The sequence below is a fragment of the Salmo salar genome, chromosome 03 (assembly GCF_965601325.2).
Source record: "Salmo salar chromosome 03, fSalSal1, whole genome shotgun sequence".
Classification (NCBI taxonomy): Eukaryota; Metazoa; Chordata; class Actinopteri; order Salmoniformes; family Salmonidae; genus Salmo; species Salmo salar.
The window spans coordinates 31,189,701-31,212,955 of NC_138293.1; the positions used below are offsets into that span (position 1 = coordinate 31,189,701).

General features: G+C 39.5%; 1 protein-coding gene across 3 annotated transcripts; it reads right to left on the minus strand.

Moving 5' to 3' along the window:
* Positions 1–764: 764 nt before the first annotated feature.
* LOC106599708 (desmocollin 2-like protein) lies at positions 765–15,890 on the minus strand. 3 transcript variants are annotated; one of them, XM_014191009.3, is made up of 16 exons: positions 15,713–15,890; positions 10,879–10,969; positions 10,480–10,679; positions 10,248–10,352; positions 9,210–9,365; positions 8,914–9,058; positions 8,562–8,716; positions 8,300–8,434; positions 7,963–8,148; positions 7,490–7,737; positions 7,023–7,165; positions 5,382–5,606; positions 4,842–5,063; positions 4,461–4,576; positions 3,981–4,328; positions 765–3,651 (listed from the first exon to the last, which is right to left on the minus strand). In XM_014191009.3, the coding sequence occupies exons 3-16, from the start codon at positions 10,576–10,578 to the stop codon at positions 3,454–3,456; spliced, it is 2,481 nt and encodes an 826-aa protein (XP_014046484.1). In that variant the 5' UTR covers positions 10,579–10,679; positions 10,879–10,969; positions 15,713–15,890; the 3' UTR covers positions 765–3,453. The 3 variants fall into 3 exon arrangements, with proteins under 3 accessions (XP_014046484.1, XP_014046483.1, XP_045570672.1); XM_014191008.2 differs by lacking the exon at positions 15,713–15,890 and adding an exon at positions 14,946–15,283; XM_045714716.2 differs by lacking the exon at positions 15,713–15,890 and adding an exon at positions 11,526–11,622.
* Positions 15,891–23,255: the final 7,365 nt, after the last annotated feature.

Below are 23,255 nucleotides of genomic sequence, written 5' to 3' on the forward strand. Positions count from 1 at the left end.
ATTTTAGCTTTTCATTTTTAACTAATTAGTGAACATTTTGAAAACATAATTCCACTTTGAAATTAGGAGGTATTGTGTGTAGGTTAGTGACCAAAAAATCTAAATGTAATCCATTCTAAATCAAGCTGTAACACAACAAAGTCAAGGGGTGTGAATACTTTCTGAAGGCATTGTACAGATTACTACTTGGAAATAATACGTTTTTGCATGGACATTGCCATTGAGGACCACCATTTTAAAGTAGTCAACTGGGTGGGACTTCCTATAGATTAAGGATCAAATCCAGGTCATCAAATGACCATTATACTCGTGAGCAAACATTTCATAACTGCAGGTGTTCAAACCTATTCAAACACACTCCAGTTGGAAGTATGCAACCATTCAGTTTGTTTATCAAGTCATAGTAATAGAAGAAAATTCATTACTTCAAAATGTAGATGGTGTCATTGGCGCTGCCCATTCCCTCACGGACGCCATAATAGGACAGATTCAACTATGTGTCATCTAAGTCTATGGTTCAAAGGTGAATAAAGTGTCCTTAGTTACAGTACCTTGTGATGTTACAGTTTTTGTGCAAGGCTACATGTACTGTACTGAACAATGAACCACACCCTCTTAACCATTCACCAGGCTTATCTAGGCATGAGTAACAATATTTCAAAGCTAATCCACTCTGTCTCTCTCACTCACATCCTCACTCTCTCTCTACTTAAAATGAAGTATTTACACTAAAACAGCAGGACCAAAGTGAATAACACAACAAGTGTATTTTATATTATTTACTTAAAAAAAACATATTAGCAAAATTTGACACTTACGAAATAGGCAACATGATTAATTTACAAAATGGGTCAGTTTGGTAATTGAATTCCAAATTAATAATATGAACATATGACAATGCTCTTGAATCCATAGAATTAGGAATTAGAATACTAGAATGGAAATGAACCTTCTAATAATTGGCCAAAGGTCAGCCATGTTGGTCAGGGAGTTTGCCAGTGCTCTGATAAGATATTGTGTAAAACAATGAATGTGTCTGCACTGTATGTGTGTTAGCTAGCTAGCCAAACAGTTTTAGATGAATGATTCCAAATTAACTACCAATATGCCAACATTCCATTCAAACAATGCAGTCAATTCACAGCCATACACTGGTTCAAATCAGTTGATGATAGGACATAGACAAGTTGTAAATACAATAAGTACTGAAATTGTATCATATAATAGCACTCACTGCTTTCCAATAAAACTAAATCTGAGACATTTAGGGGCTATTTACACGTAACATTTGTATAAAACCCATATACGTTGTATTTATATGACCATATTTGAGGTTGACTATAATTACATTACACAATTTCTGATACATCACATACCTCACTTTTATTTTTCTGCATAAGTAAAATCAGGAAATGGATCACCTATGCCTCTACTGCCATTCATTCCAATTAAACTAGTTTTGGATTTCTCCCTGACCAAGATGGCTGCCATTTTCGCCCCATTATGGAACGAACTTTGAGGGTTTATGACATAGGCCCTCTAGTAATGTCATAGGGGGCGGCAGGTAGCCTAGTGGTTAGAATGTTGGGCCAGTAACCAAAAGGTTTCTCGTTTTAATCCCCGAGCTGACAAAGTAAAAATATGTCATTCTGCCCCTGAGAAAGTTAACCCACTGTTCCCTGTGGATGTTGATAAAGGCAGCCTCCCGCACCTCTCTGACACATTTCAGTTAGACACATTTCAGTTGAAAGCATTCAGTTGTACAACTGACTAGGTATCTCCCTTTCAATGGATCAATCAATCAAATGTCGCTATGAATACTCACAGGCTGTCTGTCTGGTTCAAACCCCTCCCTGTTCACACACTCAGCCTCATGCTGAGTGTGTGAACTGACTTACTGTCAGACACTGTCTCATCAACCCCATGGGTCGTATCAGCACCTGTCTCTTCAGAACCATCTATTCTAAAAATAAATCACCCTGAACCTTCTATTCTAAACAGAAGCAGGCAGAACGTTATATTCTAAAAAGAAGCACCCAGAACCTTCTGTTCTAGTCTAAACACAAGACTCTCTGCAGCCAATCAATCATAGGAATCGAATGGATTAGAGGGACGATCATAGTGTGACCAATTAAACATAGAAGCCCTGTGACCAATTAAACATAGAAGCCCCAATGTAGTCTAATCAACACTCATATAGAATAGTGTGTAATGTTTGTACCCCATCCACCTAAATTCATAGGTTATTTTAAAAATCGAATAATCTAGTCAAATATTCATGTATTCTTCAAGGCACCTGTTTTTAGCGTCACATGAACAAACATTTGATTCTACGATACTAAACTTCATGGGGCTTTACCATAATATACAAATAAAATAACATGACCAATGCCCCCCCAAAAAATACATCTTTAGCACTAAAAATCACAGTGTACACGATTTACACACAGGAAATTGGTCAGTGTTACCTAGTGTTCATTTTTTTATGGAACATTTCTAGTGTTGGTTCAGGATTGAAATGAACACTCAGTGGTGCAAAAGAACTCCAGTGTTGGTGTTAATAACCAGATCTGAGTGTGATTAAAACACTTAAAACCACGGCCACCATTATCATATTTCCCAGCATGCTCTACTACAGTTTTTTATTTTTATTATTGTTTGTTTCAATATCTGTGTTTTTTCATGTACATTGACTGATCAATGAATATTATGCTACACAAAGATAAATAACAATCTTCTCTAAACTAATTCAATCTGTTAGTTAGATTTATTGCAATGGTTGTTTCAGTTTAGATGGTTTATGTAGTCTCATCTATCAATTTTCCAAACTCTGACAGTCATTCTGAATGCAGGCTACGGGTGATCAAAAATGTAAACTCTTGGATATCCACACTGGCTAGATTCCAATAGGAATGACATCACCTTGCAAGCCAGCATAATGTGAATGCAAGCCTGATGTGGCCTGCAAACTAGGAGTTTCAGGCCACTGTTAATCATTTTATTTGGTGAAAACCACAGGACTGAAAATGAACGAATGCAATGACCATGTCTTTGTCACTAAGTACTCTACAATTCACTCGAAAAGGTAAGGCACACTGGGAAATATGCAAATAAGGCTTTACACCATACCCCAAATACGAGTTACCTTAACACTACAGGTGTTCATTAAAATGTTAATATCACTGAAAAGTGTGGACCCGTATAGACTCTGAAAAAGTGCTGCATATAACAATAGCAGAGTTGATTCAAATCTGGAGAATTTGCTGTACAAGTAAATACATAGTACTTTCCAGTGCAAAATGGCTCTAACCAACAAACAGTTAGAGAAATTCAGTGTGATTACTCTGAATGATAGCATGGCAACCCTCTTAACAGATTCCTAAAATTCATGGTATTATCAGAAAAAGAGTACACTTACAGTAATAAAAACATATTGCATTACATTCTCTTTGTTCATTTCTTGTTACAGACCTCAGCTAATATCTTGAACTTTGGCCCCAATGTGTTTAGGAAGTCCAGGTCTTCCTGGTTGCCTTGGTCACTGCAGCAGCCCACCGAGCCGGCTGGAGACCCCACCCCCTCGAAGCCGTACGCGTGAATGATGTCATCGGCATATCGCCCCTCCTCCCTCGTCCCTAGGTAAGCCAACTTCTGCAAAGACCAGGTAGACAATGTAAGAGATGAGGTGAGGAAAGGAGAATGCATTTTGTTATTAGTCCATAGAGAGCAGCCAAGGACTAGTCCGATGGTAGGGAAAATATTACAGTAGGTGATATTACATCCTGGCATAGGATATTACTGACAGGTATTACACTGAGAACAGACCAACATTTCACCAACCAGACAAGATATATGAAAGCTAACACAGGATTTAGCAAGTAAGCAAGCATTTCAGATGGGAATTGTCTAGGCTTTTACCAATAGGAAGAACGGTTTACATTGTTTGAGTTGTTTCTCGAGTTCCCCTACAACCACTTTACCTGTTGTAAAAACAGCCCGTTGGTTTGCCAGGTGTGCCAGGCTGCAGAGTCGTTGAATTTCATGAAACGTGTGTTGTCAAAAGTCATGTTTCCACCGCCATATTGACCTCCACCACATTGTCCACTGCCATATTGTCCAACGTATTGGCTGCCTTCGTATTGGCCAGAGAAGCCGGTCTCCATATTGGTCACTTTGACACCGCCGGACTGCTGTAGCAGGTTCTGTTGAGCGCCCAGGCCTCCTCCAATCATACCAGAGTTCTTAGCTCCCACCCACCCCACGTCAATCATGGATCCCTTCACTGATGAGTCGATCCCAGATGCAGGAACGATGATGAAATTTGAATCCTGAGGAGCCATATTTCAGAGAGGAAAAAAAACAAACATCCAAAAACAAATTAGGATATAACAGTGAAATTTGCTAAGATTCCACAAACATGAGAAATGTGTTTTGTAATGCTGTCGTTATGACAGACTTACCACTGCATCCCCTGGGGCCTCAATGTTAGACTTCAGGAGGATACCGCCACTGTCTCCCATATCTTCCAGCTCCATTTTCTCATTCTTTGTAACACAGATGAATGCAAAGAAGATACCTGCAATAAAGAACAAGAAAGAAAAGTAGCTCAATAAAAATGTATGGTCCGTAAGTGGTCACAGGGTCGTCTGACGAACAAGAAGCACAAGCCATTTGCTAAGGAACAAAGTTATACTAGCCGTCATCAGTTGCTTAAGACTTCACCTAATGTCTAACGCCTCATACAGTTTTATATGTTGTCCTATCTTATTACTGCTTTGACACTAACCTGTCAAGCCTACATAAATAAGATGAATGAACATAATAAAACATTAGAGACTCACAGAGAAGAAGTAGCAGGCACAGCGCCAGCAGCATGGCCAGGATGGCCCACACCCCCAGAGACGTGGAGTTCTGATAGGCCAAACACGCTCCGTTCCTGCAGCGGCAGATCCGGACCGTTACAGTCTGGGTCTTTCCAAATCCCTGTAGGTCCTTGACCATCAGGGGGACAGTATACAGACCAATAGGGAGCTCCTTGGTGTGCTCCAACATCCCTGCAGTGTCTGAGGAGGAAATACACTGTTGTAAAGAACAGGAGTTTCGGCACTAGTTTTCCTGGTGAGATTTCATTGTAAGGACTAAAACTCCTGGCTCTAAACAATACTCATTGTCAGTTAGGTGCTATGTAAGGAGGCTCTGGTGAGGTTGCATTCTAAAGTATTTTGGCTCTAACGTTATATTGAAGAATGTATGAGACTGACTATTCACTATAAGATGCGCATTTTCCGTTTATATTTAAATAATTGCTTCACTTTTTAAGTGCAAGATATCAATTTATATAGAGACGGAATGGAGTCCAGAGGTAGGAATCATTTTCATACCGTTAAGTCGCTTCACAGCCCATCTCCCATCATGCTCCTCTCCCAGTTCAAAGCTGAAGGGGGCGGAGAATGGAGCTCGGTCCTTGTCCTCTGCTACCACCAGCACAGAGCCCATCTCTCCCCCATCCATCTCACACACCACCAGGTCTTTAGAGGGGATGATTGGGACGTGGTCATTCACATCCTCCACTTGAATAATCACTGTCCCTGTACCGGTCTTGAGACCTAAAAATAGAGTAGACATATGTAAGAAACACGATAACATATCAATGAACAATTCTTGCTGGTTTTATTGTGGTTTTATTGTGAGAGCTTGACTGAGTAAGATTTCCAATGTATTCATTAATCACACTCAGCAATAAACTTTAAAGTTCAGTGAAATACAGATGCTATATAGTACTGGTATCTCCCTAGTAGTCACTCCCTGTTATAAATGCAAAACAGAGATAAGGGCCAGTAGCTAGGGTATGTATTGATATGTAGGCTACGTGTGCCTTTTTTTTAAATAGATGTAGTTCTGTCCTTGAGCTGTTCTTGTCTGTTAATGTTCTGTATTATGTCATGTTTCATGTATTGTGTGGACCCCAGGAAGAGTAGCTGCAGCTTTCGCAACAGCTAATGGGGATCCTAATAAAATACCAAGTCACACCAGGTGTTATAGTGACTACTATGCGCCTCATCTTGTCACTTAAACAACACAGACGTATTGTTCCAATTCATCCCAAAGGTGTTCGATGGAGTTTAGGTCAGGGCTTTGTGCAGACCAGTCAAGTTCTTCCACACCGATCTCGACAAACCATTTCTGTATGGACCTCTGTGTGCACGGGGGCATTGTCATGCTGAAACAGCAAAGGGCCTTCCCCAAACTGTTGCACAAAATCATCTAGAATGTAATTGTATGCTTTAGCCTTTAGCCATTCCCCTTCACTGGAACTAAGGTGTCTAGCCCGAACCATTAAAACAGCTCCAGACCATTATTTCTCCTCCACCGAACTTTAATAGTTGGCAATATGCATTGGGGCAAGTAGCGTTCTCCTGGCATCCGCCAAACCCAGATTCATCAGTCGGACTGCCAGATAGGGAAGCGTGATTCATCAATCCATAAAAACTTGTTTCCACTGCTCCAGAGTCCAATGGCGGCGAGCTTTACACCACTCCAGCCAACTCTTGGCATTGTGCCTGGTGATCTTAGGCTTGTGTGCAGCTGCTCAGCCATGGAAACCCATTTCATGAAGCTCCCGACAAACAGTTATTGTACTGACGTTGCTTCCAAAGGCAGTTTGGAACACAGTAGTGAGTGTTGCAACCGAGGACAGACGATTTTTAAGTGCTATGCTCTTTAGCACTCGGTGGTCCCGTTCTGTGAGCTTGTGTGGCCTACCACTTCACGGCTGAGCCATTGTTGCTCCTAGATATTTCCACTTCAAAAGTCCACGTTGAAAGTCACTGAGCTTTTCAGTAAGGCCACTACACTGCCAATGTTTTCCCTATGGAGATTGCATGGCTGTGTGCTCGATTTTATATACACCTGTCAGCAACAGGTGTGGCTGAAATAGCCAAATCCACTAATTTGAAGGGGTGTCCACATACTTTTGTATATATTGTGTATTCAACTAAGACACTGTAACAATATCTACTTACTGGCATCAACAGCTTTCATAGTGACGTTGTACACGCCATTCGTTACAAAGTGGGACTCCCTGTCGATAGTGTTGGCGATCTTCAGCTGTCCGGTGCTTTCATCTACCTTGATCCATGAAGCAGGGTCTGAGACCTTGTAATACCTGAGAGGGAACAGAGGGAGAGAAGGAACTTTTACAGCATTCTCTTGTATAATGGTACAATTCTGCTGGAGTGAGAAAAAACATGGCATTCCTCTATCTTCTTTTGAAACACAATCTGACCTTACTTGTTATAACATCATATTATTATTATTATTATTATGATTATTATCAACATGGTCACACAATAGGCCAATACTACCCTGGTTCCAGATCTGTTTGTGCTGTCTTGCCATCTCCTGTAATTATGGCAAGACAGTACAAACAGATCTGGGACCTGGCTAGGTCAATTATTGGTGAGATCAATAAGGTAAACTAGGATCTTACTTGATGCCGGCGCTGCTCTTGGTCTCTGGGTCTACGGCTATGTAGGTCCCAATCAGGGTGTCGTTAGGAGTGTTCTCCTTGACTCTAAAGTGTACGGTGGGGGCGGTGAACTCTGGTCCCTCGTCCTCGTCCACTACAGAGACGTCTACAGGGATGGACATCCACTGGGCCTTGGTCCCACTCAGCTCAGCCTGGTTACGGGCCATCACCTCCAGCTTCAGGTTCTTGGTCTTCTCGTAGTCTAGAGGCTGGAGACAGCAAGGACATGGAGCGTTATTTTACTGTATTATCAGCCGTCAATGACAATGCGCAAAGAAGACTTTTGGCTCAATATTTTGACTGTCTTTATGTTATGGGATAGTTCACAAAATGTATACATTAGCCTCATTTTATAAATAACTAGCAAGACATCTATGGATCCAGAAAGTCATGATCAAATCAAAAATACAGGTTCATTGTGAGTACCAGCTCACCTTTATTAGGTAAATTAGTCCTTCATTCGTTTTGGGGTCTCTTTCGATCCTGAAGTTCCCATTTTCGTTCCCCTTTTGGATGACAAACTCAGTGTTCCAGTTTGGTGTCTTCACCAAGTCCTTATCTTCAATGGGGATTCTGAGGATGAGTCCCTCTCCTTGGTTCTCTTTAACTTTTACATCGTACTGCAAAAGGAAGTAACATATTGTTATTTGACCAAAGCAAACAGAGTATTCATAAGACAAACTGGGACATCCATGCCTTTTTCGTTACATTGCGGAATAAACTGCAATACACAAACTACACTACTGTAAAAACTTGTCAAAGAAAACGTACAGATGTCTTTGTGAATGTGGGAGGGTTGTCGTTGATATCACCCAACACAATGGTGGCTGTGGTTGTGTTGAATAGACCAGTCAGAGCTCCATTCATGTCTCTGATTTCCACTGTCACCAAATGCTTATCATTCACCTGAAAAACAAATACAAACATACATTTAGATCAATAATTCAAACAATGATAGCCGTGATCAACAACGTGGAACCCTGGAAAACTGTAAGTGAGATATTTTTGTAAAAGGTACAACGATGGGACTGACCTCTCTGTCGAGGGTGTCTGTTTTGGTGCTGATGACTCCCGTCTCTGGGTTAATGTAGAATAGGTTAGTCCCAGAGAGGAGGGAGTACCTGATCTTAGTGTGGTCTGTACCACGCTTGTCTATGTCTGTGGCATTCACCATCCCCACCATCGTCCCTGCAATAGAACGTATCACAACACACAGGCTATTAGTTCACATCCACAAGTTCCCGTTAAAGGTCAATGTCTGGATGTGTGCACTAATTGCTCAGAAAATGGACTAACTTGTGAAACGAATGTCACTTTTTCCATGTACTATATTACAGAGGCTCGGGGCACTCTGGTATTTCTTATTTCAGTTGTGTGTTTCTCACCTGCTTTGCTTTGCTCCAGCACAGTAAACTGCAGTAGGCCAGTGAAAGTTGGTGCATTGTCGTTCACATCGTCTACATTCACTATGATGGGTAATGGTAGATCTGTCTCCTGGTTGGTGTATCTGTCAAACACTCTGGCTTGAAACTGGAGGAAGATGGACTCAGTTTAGAAATGGCTTACACTGTTTGTGTTGTCTTTGCTACGCATCAAGAGTACAATTGTCATGTTTTAACATCAGATAAAGAATCAATCAATTATTCAAGCAAGCAATCAATATTTGTTGTTTACTACTCACTACAAACTGAGGGGTTCTCTCACGGTCGACAGCTTTGTTGACCTGCAACATCCCAGTATCCATCACCACACTGAACACACCCACAGGCTCCTCTGTCACTCCAGGCCCACTGATGGTGTAGTACACACTGCGAGTGGCCGACGAATCAGATGCAATCTGGACCAGGAAACAATCAAGTATTATCTGCGGTCAAGCTTCAACAAGCAGTGGGATAATAATATCACCCTGGTTCAAGGCCACACACAGACCTTTCAGGGGGCAGGTGCTCAAAATGACAATTTTAACATATTTGAGCATAGGCCTATTTATTTCTGCAGCAACACTCTCACTCATTATCACAAATTGTGAACTTGTCGACGACTTGCGGGCAGTGGGTTACGAACAACAATGACAAAAGAATGAATACAAAATTATACCACCCACCCAAAAGGGCACTTTAGAGACTAGAAAGACAAAGGGGCATGTGCTCTGCACAGGTAGAGCCCTATCTGTGCACTTGCCTGCCCTGGTTAAGAAATTGCACAATTAAGAATGTGAAGCATTGAGCTATGCAAAACAGAAATGCTCATATGCCTTACAGGTAATAGGCCTAAAGCACTATACTTGTCGAGTACTGTTAGAAAAAGTTATTATGTATTAATATGTATTCCCTAGGCAGGTTACAACAGATTCAATTACAGTGCACATCCAGCCTTGTACTTAGAAAGGAAGGGGAAGGGCTAAAAAGGAGAAAAAAAACAACTAAGTAAACGTTCCAACTGATCCCTCTGTGTGTGTGTGGTTCAGTGTGTCTGGATGTGTGAACCCCCAGGTGAGGGCGTGGACCATACAGGTACAGAATGTGCATTAGCCGCAACTGAGAAAGAATGAGAAATAGAGTGGAACATGGGGGTGGGAGAAAGGCAAGGACATGTAGAGGATAATTTGGGGTTTGTTACATGACACAAAATATGTACATGGCTTAGGTTTAATATCAATATTCAAACACAAAATGTGCTGAAATGTGATGCAAGTTGTAACTTATTTTAAGGAAATTACCAGCTCAACGTCCTTTGGAAATGGCAGAATGTCATTTTCTATGATGTTGAAGGGCAGAGGACTCCAACGTCTTTTGGAGCGCTTTAGTAGGCCATCTTTCAATACCTAAAAAAGCAGAAAAAAGACCACACAAAGTCACAAGTCAACAATGTGATATAGATAATTTCACAAAAACAATACTGCTTTGAAAAATGGGACTTTGTACTATAAGCCCATGCAGAATCCACCTTACCTTTCTAGAGTTCTGGACAAGGTAAACATTCATTTCTCTCTTCTGACCATTGGGGTCCTGAAACTGCACTGAGAATGTTCTGCCATTGGCTGGTACCATGGTGATGGCGACTGTTACTATAGTGCCATCAGGTCGTACTGTGAAGTCGGGGTCACTAGTTGTAAAGTGCAATGTGATGGTGTCACATTGGTCCACATCAACTGAACGACGAGAGAGAAAGAAACGTTATCAACTATACAATGACTAAAAAAACAACATGGATCATCCACGACACAATTACTTGATTATGATTAAGGATGTCAACTGGTTATAAACAGTTCATGACTATATTGATTGTTTCATTCAGTATTAAGTACATTCAACGTTAGACAGGACGGAAACATTTGTGAATGGCAGGACCTTTTGCAATAACATGTCCCACTTGTACTGTCTGAGGTACTGTTGCTTGTATGGAGACAGGGATAAAGCAGGAGTCCACACATGAGAGGATCTGGAATTGACACATGCGAGAGAGATATTGTTCATACATTCTAACAGGTGGCATATCATACAAAAGCTGTGTTACAAATATGGTACTGCATTCATGGACATTCTGTCTTGTCAGTTCTTTGTACTAGATTAACCAAAAGAATATACATTTAAATGTGTACAAGGACGTTTTCAAGGAGTGCATAGGCTGCACAGGTACAGTGCCTTCAAAAAGTGTTGACACCCTTTAACTTGTTCAACATTTGGTTGTGTTACAGCATGGATTTAAAATGGATTCAATTGAGATGTTGTGTCACTGGCCTACACACAATACTCCATAATGTCAAAGTGGAACTATGTTTTTCAAAATGTTTACAAATTAATTAATTAAATTAAAAGCTAAAATATCTTGAGTCAAGAAGTATTCAACCTCTTTGTTATGGCAAGCCAAAATTAGTTCAGGAGTAAAAATGTGCTTAACAAGTCACATAATAAGTTGTATGGACTCACTCTGTGTGCAATAATAGTGTTTAACATTATTTTTGAATGACTACCTCATCTCTATACCCCACACGTACAATTATCTGTAAGGTCTCTCAGTCGAGCAGTGAATTTCAAACACAGATTCAACCACAGAGACCTGGGTGGTTTTCCAATGCTTCGCAAAGAAGGGCACCTATTGGTAGATGGGTAAAAAAAAGCAGATATTGAATATCCCGTAGAGCATGGTAAAGTTATTAATTACACTTTGGATGGTGTATCAATACACCCAGTCACTACAAAGATACCGGCGTCCTGCCGAACTTAGTTGCCGGAGAGGAAGGAAACCGCTCAGGGATTTCACCATGAGGCCAATTGTATCTTTATAACAGTTACAGAGTTTAATGGATGTAATAGGAGAAAACTGAGGACAGACCAACAACATTGTACTGTAGTTGCTCAACAATACTAACCTAAACGACACAGTCAAAAGAAGGAAGCCTGTACAGAAAATAAATATTCCAAGAGATGCATCCTGTTTGCAATAAGGCACTAAAGTAAAACTGCAAAAAGATGTGGCAAAGAAATTAACTTTGCCTTGAATACAAAGCATTATGTTTGGGGCAAATCCAACACAACATCACTGAGTACCACTTCATATTTTTCAAACATGGTGGTGGCTTCATCATGTTATGAGTATGCTTGTCATCGGCAAGGACTAGGGAGTTTTTGGGATATAAATTAACTGAATAGAGCTAAGCACAGGCAAAATCTTAGAGGATAACCTGGTTCAGTCTGCTTTCCAACAGACACTAGCAGACAAATTCACCTCCAGCAGGACAATAACCTAAAACACAAGGCCAAATATACACTGGAATTGCTTATCAAGACGACACTGACTGTTCCTAAGTGGCCTAGCTACAGATTTGAGTGAAATCGGCTTGAAAATCTATTGCAAGACTTGAAAATGTCTGTCTAGTGTAAGGGACATTTTTGTTAAACCTTGCTGATGCTTGTGTACTAGAAGATCTTTCCTGAAGCTTAGTTGCTTGGGCATTAAGGTTGAGATTGTTAAAGAAACTAGCTCATATAAGAATGTACGTGCATTAGTATAGGCCTGTTTTAACTTGTCTTGTGAGTGAGTAGCATAGAAAGCTAAGTAGGAAATGAGGTCCCGATGATGTTCTGGGCACACAGTCAGGAGCTGACCGGGGCGACCTATGGTTTCCTATTAGTCAGAAGGGAATGAACTGGTTACTTTTAATGTACTGAAAACAGAGCAAAGTGTTGTATCCTGTGCACCAGTGATCGAGCCTGTTGCTGGGCTAAAGGTTCATGCTTGTGAATGTGTGTGGAAGTGAAACCATATATCATCCGGGCAGACAGTAAAAGGCACTTGCTGGCTACGTTATGAGGAACTAAGGCTGGAGTGATTTTCTGTTGCTTTGACACCTATTGTCCTCACTAGAAGATTAAAATAACCAGCAGTTGCTCCAGAACGAGGCGACTGAATTCACAGTTAGTCGGTAACTTTTACTTCAGTTTCGTCCTGTTCTCCACACACGTACACATAACAAGAGCATGTGTTTTGTACACGCTTGCATAGGACGGTGTGACGATATAAGGTTTCTGCACTCCTTGTGTCATTTGAGCTCTCAGCCTTCCACCTCAGAGTGTAGGGCTGACCAGCTACATTATTGCGAATCTTATCAAATAAAAGGTTGATTGTTTGAAGAAATGACAAGTAACTCCTTTTTGGTTAGAGTTTTGACGACACTAGCAATGAGCAACAACCAACTTGACAGTGCTTGAATATTTGTTTTAAGAATAATGGGCAGAAATCGTACAATCCAGGTGTGCAAAGCTCTTAGAGACTTACCCAGAAAGACTCACAGCTGTAATCACTACCAAAGGTGATTCTAACATGTATTGACTCAGGGATGTGAATACTTATGTAAATGAGATATTTCCGTATTCAATTTTGAATAAATGTGCATACATTTCTAAAAACATGTTTTCACGTTGACATTATGGCGTATTGTGTGTAAATGGATGAGAAAAATAAATATATTTAATCCATTTTGAATTCAGGCTGTAAAACAACAAAATGTGGAATAAGTCAAGGGGTATGAATACTTTTTGAAGGCACCGTAGATGTATCAACAAGCTGCACCTTGCCAGTGATCTTTTTAGCTGAATGTTAGACCACTACATAGCTGGGGTGCTGAGAGTTCTGCAGCACTCCCTGAAAAATTGGAATAAAAAACCTTTAAGTAGAAATAGGCCTATATACACTATATATACACAAACGCATGTGGACCAATTCCATATTAATGCCCATTATTTTGGAATGAGATGTTCAACAAGCAGGTGTCCACATACTTTTGGTCATGTAGTGTATATACAGTACCAGTCAAAAATTTGGGCACACCGATTCATTTAAGGGTTTTTCTTTATTTTTACTATTTTCTACATTGTAAAATAATAGTGAAGACATCAAAACTATGAAATAACACATATGAATCATGTAGTAACCAAAAAAGTGTTAAACAAATCAAAATATATTTTACATTTGAGATTCTTCAAAGTGGCCATCCTTTGCCTTGATGACAGCTTTGCACACACTTGGCATTCTCTCAACCAGCTTCAGCTGGAATGCTTTTCCAACAGTCTTGAAGGAGTTCCCACATATGCTGAGCACTTGTTGGCTGATTTTCCTTCACTCTGCTGTCCAACTCATCCCAAACCATCTCAATTGGGTTGAGGTCGGGTGATTGTGGAGGCCAGGTCAACTGATGCAGCACTCCATCACTCTCCTTCTTGGCCAAATAGCCCTTACACAGCTTGAGTGTGTAAAGCTGTCATCAAGGCAAAGGGTGGCCACTTTGAATAATCTCACATTTAATATATTTAGATTTGCTTAACACTTTTTTGGTTACTACATGATTCCATATTCGTTATTTCATAGTGTTGATGTCTTCACTATTATTCTACAATGTAGGAAATAGTAAAAATAAAGAAAAACTCTTGAAAAGTTGTGTCCAAACTTTTGACTGGTACTAATATATATATATATATATATATATATATATATATATATATATATATATATATATATATATATATTAGTACCAGTCAAAAGTTTGGACACAACTTTTTCAACATTCAAGAGTATATATATATATATATATATATATATATATATATATATATATCCTTTCATTTTTTTCCTCACAAAAGTAGAGCACTGGGCCTTTACTAGTCCTGTATTAGTGGACCAATGCCATCTGTAACACGGAAAAATGTATAAATTTTTTGAAAATGTTATTTTTTCACAAACGTACTGCACTGGGCCTTTAGTAGTCCCCAAACATATTCCCCGGCTATGCGACACTGTAAAGTAAGTTTGGCTACAAAGTTTGCAAACTCAATTACATTAACAGAAACTTGGGCAGGTGATATATCAAAATCAAATGTGAAAAATATAGAGACACTTTAATTTAATAGAATTGACTTACCAAAAAGATGCATAAATGTACAAGTAAATTCGGTGCCATTTTTGTTGCCGACTAGACACGATTACACACGCAAGAACAATAACTAAAAGTTGTTCTGTCAAGGGCGGGATTGAGATGGTGGATATTCTTTACATCAATCAATTACAGAACCCTCATTTTGTCCATATGGCGACTGACATTGCCTGTAGCGGAATAACGATTTCGTTGATGTTCTAATATGACCGTAGAAATGTAGGCATGGAACCACGCCCGCGATTACTCACTAACCTGCACGTCGGTGACGCATTGGTTGTCTAGGGGTGAGATACTACCCCCCTAACAATAGTCAAGTCATGCCCAGCTTTCCTGTGGGGAAAATAACCTGTGGTTACCTAGGTTATTCCATTGGCTAACAGCAAAAACGTCACCCTTTTCAGACGAAATGTTATTGTTGGGTGCTTTTTTTGGTCGATTACACAACTACATTTAAGATTACTTTTCAACATTGCCTGCTCCCTAGCGTTCTCACTTCTCAGAAAAACCCTCACGCCCATTTTCATGATGGTGCTAGCTGCTGACCGGAACATTAAGCTAGCCAAGACCAACAACACAAACAAACGGCTACAAGTAGTGAGTGGAGTTATAAACTGACTGTACTAAACAAGTTAAATGTCTTACCTGTGGTGAAATGTTTTCAACACACATAGCTACATGAAGCCTACTTGGACACCGGGTCAAATAAAATATTATTTGTCACATGCGCCAAATACAACAAGTGTAGACCTTACTGTGAAATGCTTTCAAGCCCTTAACCAACAATGCCGTTCAAGATTATCCCACTCTCCTTAATAAAACAGATTGCAATTGAATTCAGCAATTACTACGTCTAAAATACCACAGTCGACTGCAGTTATTGTACTTTTACTGCAGTTACAAAACTGCTATCTTTTTTTGTAGGGGCCAAATAGCCATAGCCTGAAGCCAAATGGCTCTTCTCGCAGCCTTTTTTTCCCTACCTGGGAGCATTGAGAACCGTAGATCGGGATTTTTGACCTGGATACATGTACATGGAACAAAACAGTAGCATGTTTTGTTATTTCTGTATAACAAAAAAGTCGACAACAAGGTTGGCTCTTTTACAATGGGAAAGAATGTTTGTTTTCCCCAATTTGTGGACGTGATCAAGGGGATTCCTTATTATATAAATATCGTCTCGAAGTATGTGTAAATTGCAGGCTTAAAAAAGCTAAGTTTGATAAGAAGTATTAAGTATGTGAATGATGGTCATACTGTATTTAGGCAAACCGACTGTGAAGGGAAATAAGTGGCTACAGTTGACAATTGTCACAATAGTGAGAAAAAAACCGTTTGTACTTTACAGGCTCTAGAGAAGTTAGTTATACTTATCAACAAATAAGTAATATATTATGCATTGTCAAGGTGTCTAGAATGATTCAGAGAAGTTTCATGTGATTCTTCAAAATGGTCACAAGACCACAAGCATACATATCTAAGGTGTACTTTTACAGACGAATTTGATACCAATAGTCTGTATTTAAAAGTTTATTAAAAACAAATACATTGTTGCATTTAAAAAATATACACTGCTCAAAAAAATAAAGGGAACACTTAAACAACACAATGTAACTCCAAGTCAATCACACTTCTGTGAAATCAAACTGTCCACTTAGGAAGCAACACTGATTGACAATAAATTTCACATGCTGTTGTGCAAATGAAATAGACAACAGGTGGAAATTATAGGCAATTAGCAAGACACCCCCAATAAAGGAGTGGTTCGGCAGGTGGTGACCACAGACCACTTCTCAGTTGTTATGCTTCCTGGCTGATGTTTTGGTCACTTTTGAATGCTGGCGGTGCTTTCACTCTAGTGGTAGCATGAGACGGAGTCTACAACCCACACAAGTGGCTCAGGTAGTGCAGCTCATCCAGGATGGCACATCAATGCGAGCTGTGGCAAGAAGGTTTGCTGTGTCTGTCAGCATAGTGTCCAGAGCATGGAGGCACTACCAGGAGACAGGCCAGTACATCAGGAGACGTGGAGGAGGCCGTAGGAGGGCAACAACCCAGCAGCAGGACCGCTACCTCCGCCTTTGTGCAAGGAGGAGCACTGCCAGAGCCCTGCAAAATGACCTCCAGCAGGCCACAAATGTGCATGTGTCTGCTCAAACGGTCAGAAACAGATTCCATGAGGGTGGTATGAGGGCCCGACGTCCACAGGTGGGGGTTGTGCTTACAGCCCAACACCGTGCAGGACGTTTGGCATTTGCCAGAGAACACCAAGATTGACAAGTTCGCCACTGGCGCCCTGTGCTCTTCACAGATGAAGCAGGTTCACACTGAGCACATGTGACAGACGTGACAGAGTCTGGAGACGCCGTGGAGAACGTTCTGCTGCCTGCAACATCCTCCAGCATGACCGGTTTGGCGGTGGGTCAGTCATGGTGTGGGGTGGCATTTCTTTGGGGGGCCACACAGCCCTCCATGTGCTCGCCAGAGGTAGCCTGACTGCCATTAGGTACCGAGATGAGATCCTCAGACCCCTTGTGAGACCATATGCTGGTGCGGTTGGCCCTGGGTTCCTCCTAATGCAAGACAATGCTAGACCTCATGTGGCTGGAGTGTGTCAGCAGTTCCTGCAAGAGGAAGGCATTGATGCTATGGACTGGCCTGCCCGTTCCCCAGACTTGAATCCAATTGAGCACATCTGGGACATCATGTCTCGCTCCATCCACCAACGCCACGTTGCACCACAGACTGTCCAGGAGTTGGCGGATGCTTTAGTCCAGGTCTGGGAGGAGATCCCTCAGGAGACCATCTGCCACCACATCAGGAGCATGCCCAGGCGTTGTAGGGAGGTCATACAGGCACGTGGAGGCCACACACACTACTGAGCCTCATTTTGACATGTTTTAAGGACATTACATCAAAGTTGGATCAGCCTGTAGAGTGGTTTTCCACTTTAATTTTGAGTGTGACTCCAAATCCAGACCTCCATGGGTTGATAAATTGGATTTCCATTGATTATTTTTGTGTGATTTTGTTGTCAGCACATTCAACTATGTAAAGGAAAAAGTATTTAATAAGATAATTTCATTCATTCAGATCTAGGATGTGTTATTTTAGTGTTCCCTTTATTTTTTTGAGCAGTATATATTTTCTTTGTAGTTTACATATGTACCTTCATTTCAATACATTGAATCCATGATACATGTGGTATATGAACATATCTTAGCAGTCCCATTTGTGACCAATGGGAAAATATACTGGCACTAATGTATTATATACTGTACATTTGATCATGGCAGATTATACTTTTTTTCAGTAGATTGAAGTTGAGTTGGGTTCAAATGAAATAAAATCCCAATTTATTTGTCACATGCTTCGTAGACAACAGGTGTAGACCAACACTGAGGTACTTACCTGCGGGTCCTTTTCCAACAATGCAGAGTTAAGGTTATGATAAAAAATAAATATATTTTTTTTTAAATAGTGACATAGTGAATAACATATAAAGAGTAAAAATAACATGGCTAAAAATATAGGGAGTAGAAAATGACATCACTATGTACAGGAAGTACAAGTACCGAGTCGATGTGCAGGGGTATGAGACTACTATGTCTTGACAAAATGTATAAATAAATCAATATTTATTTTAAAAAAAATGCTATTCGAATGGTTGTTACCGTGACCATGGTCATTTGGCTGGCCAATTACCGTCATACCAAAATTCCATGACTGTCACAGCCCTAGTCCCCATGGGGCATGGGACAAGATGCCTCATGAAGATTAGTGTGTTAAAATCCATTTTATACATTTTTATTTTAAAATGTTAAGTAATTGACTCTTAAAAACTAAATTCTACGTATCTTATTTTTATTTATTAAATAAAATATCGAAAGAAAATGGCATTGCACCTCTCACTAAAAATATCGTCACTATGATGAAGTTTTTAATTGTCAAGCTTCATGTCCAAATCAAATTGTATCTACAAATTGATTGTGAAACTAAATGAAGTTGCTTATACATGATTTGGACATGATTTGGAAAATGGTAATATACAGTAGGTACTGTTGACTTGCACTGGATTGCCCTGAGGGCATCTGTCCCCGCTGGAGGGGGGGCTCAAACATCACTTAAAATTTTACTACTTTATTAAAAACTGATTACAATTTTTCTTTCTTAACAAGTGAATTACTTATCTTTAGTCTGCCCTACTGGTATGTATAAAAAGTTTATAGCTCTAACTTCATATGTAACTTTTTCTAAATTACTATTTTTTTAATCAATTGATCTCAAAATCGTTTTGTTGGTTTAACTTAGATAAGATGATACAGATTACATTTTTAGTTAAGCAAGAGTAGTGGCAGCCAGGGAAGGTGTTGGGAAATAAAATGGATGACATAAAGTGGTTTTTGTGAGAATTACAGGCAGGAGGCACCTTATACCGGGGTTCGCTTTACCCCAAGTTACCCTACTGTAGTCCACCCTCTGGTCTGTAAAAAATAAAATATACAAGTGTGATTGATGCTCTATTCATATGTGATCAAAAGCTGCTCAAAACACGCTAAGTAAATTGTGTTACATTGTAACATGAGAAAGCACTGTGAAGAAATGTTACCGACAGGGGGAAACGTATCGGCAAAGGGTCATTGTCTGAAATGGAATGCCCCTTAGCGCTTGTTCCCAACTATCAACTGTCCCACCATGCAATGGATTTACAGTGCCCTGCAAAAGTATTCAATCCCCTTGGATTTCTTCACATTTTATTGTGTTACAAAGTGGGATTGAAATGGATTTAATTGTCAGCAATCTACACAAAAACATTCTAACAGTTTTTAATATAAATGTAATAACAAAAAAATATAGTTGTTGCATAATTATTCAGCTCCCTGAGTCAGTACATGTTAGGAACACCTTTGGCGTCAATTACAGCTGTGAGTCTTCTTTGGTAAGTCCCTAAGAGCTTTGCACACCTGGAATGTGCAATATTTGCCTATTATTCTTTTCAAAAGTCTTCAAGCTCTGTCAAGATGTTAGGGATCATGGCTATACTGTTACTCAGTGAGGTGTTATGTTGGATTTGCACCAAACATAAGGCTTTGCATTTAGGCCAAAAAGTGTATTCCTTTGCTGTGTTTTTTTTTGCAGCATTACCTTAGTGCCTTGTTGCATACAACATGCATCTATTGGAATATTTGTATTCTGTATATTTGTGTTCTTCTTTTCACTCTGTCATTTAGTTCATTATTGTGAGTAACTACAGTGTTGTTGATCCATCCTCAGTTTTCTACCATTACAGTCATTTAACTTTGTAGCTGTTTTAAAATCACCAATGGCCTCATGATAACATCCCTGAGCAGTTTCATTCCTGTCCTGCAGTTCAGAAGGATGACTGTATCTTTGATGTGTCTGGGTGGTTTAATATATAATCCACAGCATTATTAACTTGACTATGCTTAAAAAGATGTTCAATGTCTGATTTGTTATCGTTACCCATCTACCAATCACTGCCCTTCTTTAATGAGGCTTTCGAAAAGTTCCCTGGTCTTTTTAGTTGAATTTGTTCTTGAAATTCAATACTTGATTGAGGGCCCTTACAGGTACAGTAGATGTATAGGGGACAGAGGAAGGGTTAGTCATTCAAAAATCATGTAAATCCCTATTATTTCACACAGAGTTAGCCCATGTAAATTATTGTGTGATTTGTTAAGCCACATTTTACTACTGAACTAATTATTATATTTGATAGATTGTACATTTGGTTTTATATTATTGTTTTATGTCTTTACTCTTTTATATAATTATATCATCCTAGTATTAATATCTAGTTTTTATGAGATTGAACATAGTGTTAGGTTTAAGCTCTTTGTGTATAAAAGTGTAATTATACTGAACAAAAATATAAACGCCACATGCAACAATTTCAAAGATTTTACTGAGTTACAGTTCATACAGTATAAGGAAATCAGTCAATTGAAATAAATTAATTGGGCCCTAATCTATGGATTTCACATGACTAAGCAATGGCACAGCCATGGATGGGTCTGGGAGGTTATAGGCCCACCCACTGGCGAGTGAGGCCCAGCCAATCAGAATGAGTTTTTCCACACCAAAAGGGCTTTATTATAGACAGAAATACTCCTCAGCACCACTCATGCTTTTAATCAGCTTCTTGATATGCCACACCTGTCAGGTGGATGGATTATATTGGCAAAACAGGGATGTAAACAAATTTGTGAACAAAATTAGAAAAAAGCTTTTTGTGCGTATGGAAAATGTTGGTGATCTTATATTTCAGCTCATTAAACATGGGACCAACACTTTACATGTTGCGTTTATATTTTTGTTGAGTGTATTTAGTGGACTGAAGTGAACTGTAGGAATGTGTACTCCCAATAACTCAAGGCTTCTTGTGACTGATAAGAAGTCCTGTGATATGCACAGAGGACCATGGAGAAATCCTGGGTGGTGGAAAAGTACACATTTGTAGTAGGGAGGGTTTGAGTGCTAAGGGTATGGATCAAATGTATGCATTCAGCTGGTACATCTTCCATGAGTAAACATTTGAAATATCACTCAGTTTGGCCTCTTTTGTATGAGAAATATGTTTATTGTATATTGAGATAGTAGCCTTCTTATCACTAGAGCTTTTGTAAGTATTGTAATTCCTTGGAAATAGGGTCAGATACATTTAATCACATCCACATCTAAACCCCTACCATTTTGATTTGTTCTGAAGAGAAGGGGAGAGATTCAAATATGTTGTATTGTTAATGTAATCCTTAATGCAGCTATCATGTAAAGTATCTTTCCATTCAACAAACCTATGATCAGCATTTTCTACAGCTGCTGTGACTGTTCCAGGGAAGTGAAGATGACATACATGACATGTTCCTATGTAAGTCATTTTGGTGAACTTTCGCTTTAAAATAGGACCATAGAAAATCCTGCCTAGAGGTGCATGTATAGCTCTCCAAGAGCGTTGGCCACTGATTTGACCAAATAATGTTCACAATACAGTAAGACAAATCATCTCACCCTAACAAAATTCCTGCTGAATTCTGCTGTTACAGCCTAATGAACCTAGTGCTAAATTGCCAATGACAAACTGTAGAAATAGAATGAATAGAAAGGGCATCTCGTTTCAAGTCAATGATGGCATAATGTGTGGACTGACAGCCATTTTGAGGTTGAAGATGACAGTATATTTTCAACCTATTATAATATTTTCAATTAGCCCATGTCACTTAAAATGTTTAGTTTGGTAAATTAGTCTAGTTAGTCTATCCAGCAATCTAAATTTGTAGTAATCATGGCTGAAGGTGCCCAGGGGCCATCATTGATTTTGTCACGTCCTGGCCAGTATAAGGGTTAATTGTCATTGTAGTTTGGTCAGGACGTGGCAGAGGGTATTTGGTTTATGTGGTTCGGGGTGGTGTTTTTGTAGTAAGGGCATTTGATTTAAGTATTCCGGGGTTTTTTGTGCACTGTTTGAGATTCATGTATTCTATGTTTAGTCTAGGTAGTCTGTTTCTATGTAGAGTTAATTGGGGTGGACTTCCAATTGAAGGCAGCTGTGTGGTGTTGCCTTTGATTGGAAGTCCTATATTAGTTGGGTGTGTTTGTCTGTGTGTTTGTGGGGAATTGTTTGTGAGCACTGTGTTATTGAGCCTGCTACACTGTCGTGAGTCTTGTTTTGTTTTTGTTCTGTGGATGCTTTACATTTTTTCATTAAAAGAATGAGTATCCATATACCCGCTGCATTTTGGTCTTCCCTTCAACACCACGACGAATTTCGTGACAGATTTTGTTAGTCACTCTCACACATATATCATATTAACATGGCATAAGTCATGGCAAAAATGTTAGAATTGCAGGAAATATGCTTTTAAAACTGCAAAAATGCCTTCCCACCCCATGGCAAAATTTGCTGAAAAACTGCAGCAAAATAAAAATTCTCTGTACGTATTAAATTATAGTTTTTAATCCCAGTTCTGAGTTAATGTAATTAATAAAATAATTTTTCTGCTAACAGATTCCTCTGTACGTATTCCTCTGCAGGTGGATATTTCATGATTACTACAGGATTACTTCCTGCTTCACACTGAGTATTTAAATGATGTATTCCCAACATAGCTCATTCTAATATTTATATTATGAGTTAAACTGTTAATGCCATTGATATACAGTACCAGTCAAAAGTTTGGACACACCTACTCATTCAAGGGTTATTCTTTATTTTTTACTATTTTCTACATTGTAGAATAATATTGAAGACATCAAAACTATGAAACAACACATGGTATC

Excerpts from the sequence above, each read along its gene's own strand:
- LOC106599708 (XM_014191008.2), bottom strand. The coding sequence starts at position 14,984 with ATGGCACCGAATTTACTTGTACATTTATGCATCTTTTTG. Across the intron at positions 9,059-9,209 it reads AGAGAACCCCTCAGTTTGTA|TTTCAAGCCAGAGTGTTTGA; the intron begins GTGAGTAGTAAA and ends ATCTTCCTCCAG. Across the intron at positions 5,607-7,022 it reads TATGAAAGCTGTTGATGCCA|GTCTCAAGACCGGTACAGGG; the intron begins GTAAGTAGATAT and ends CTCTATTTTTAG.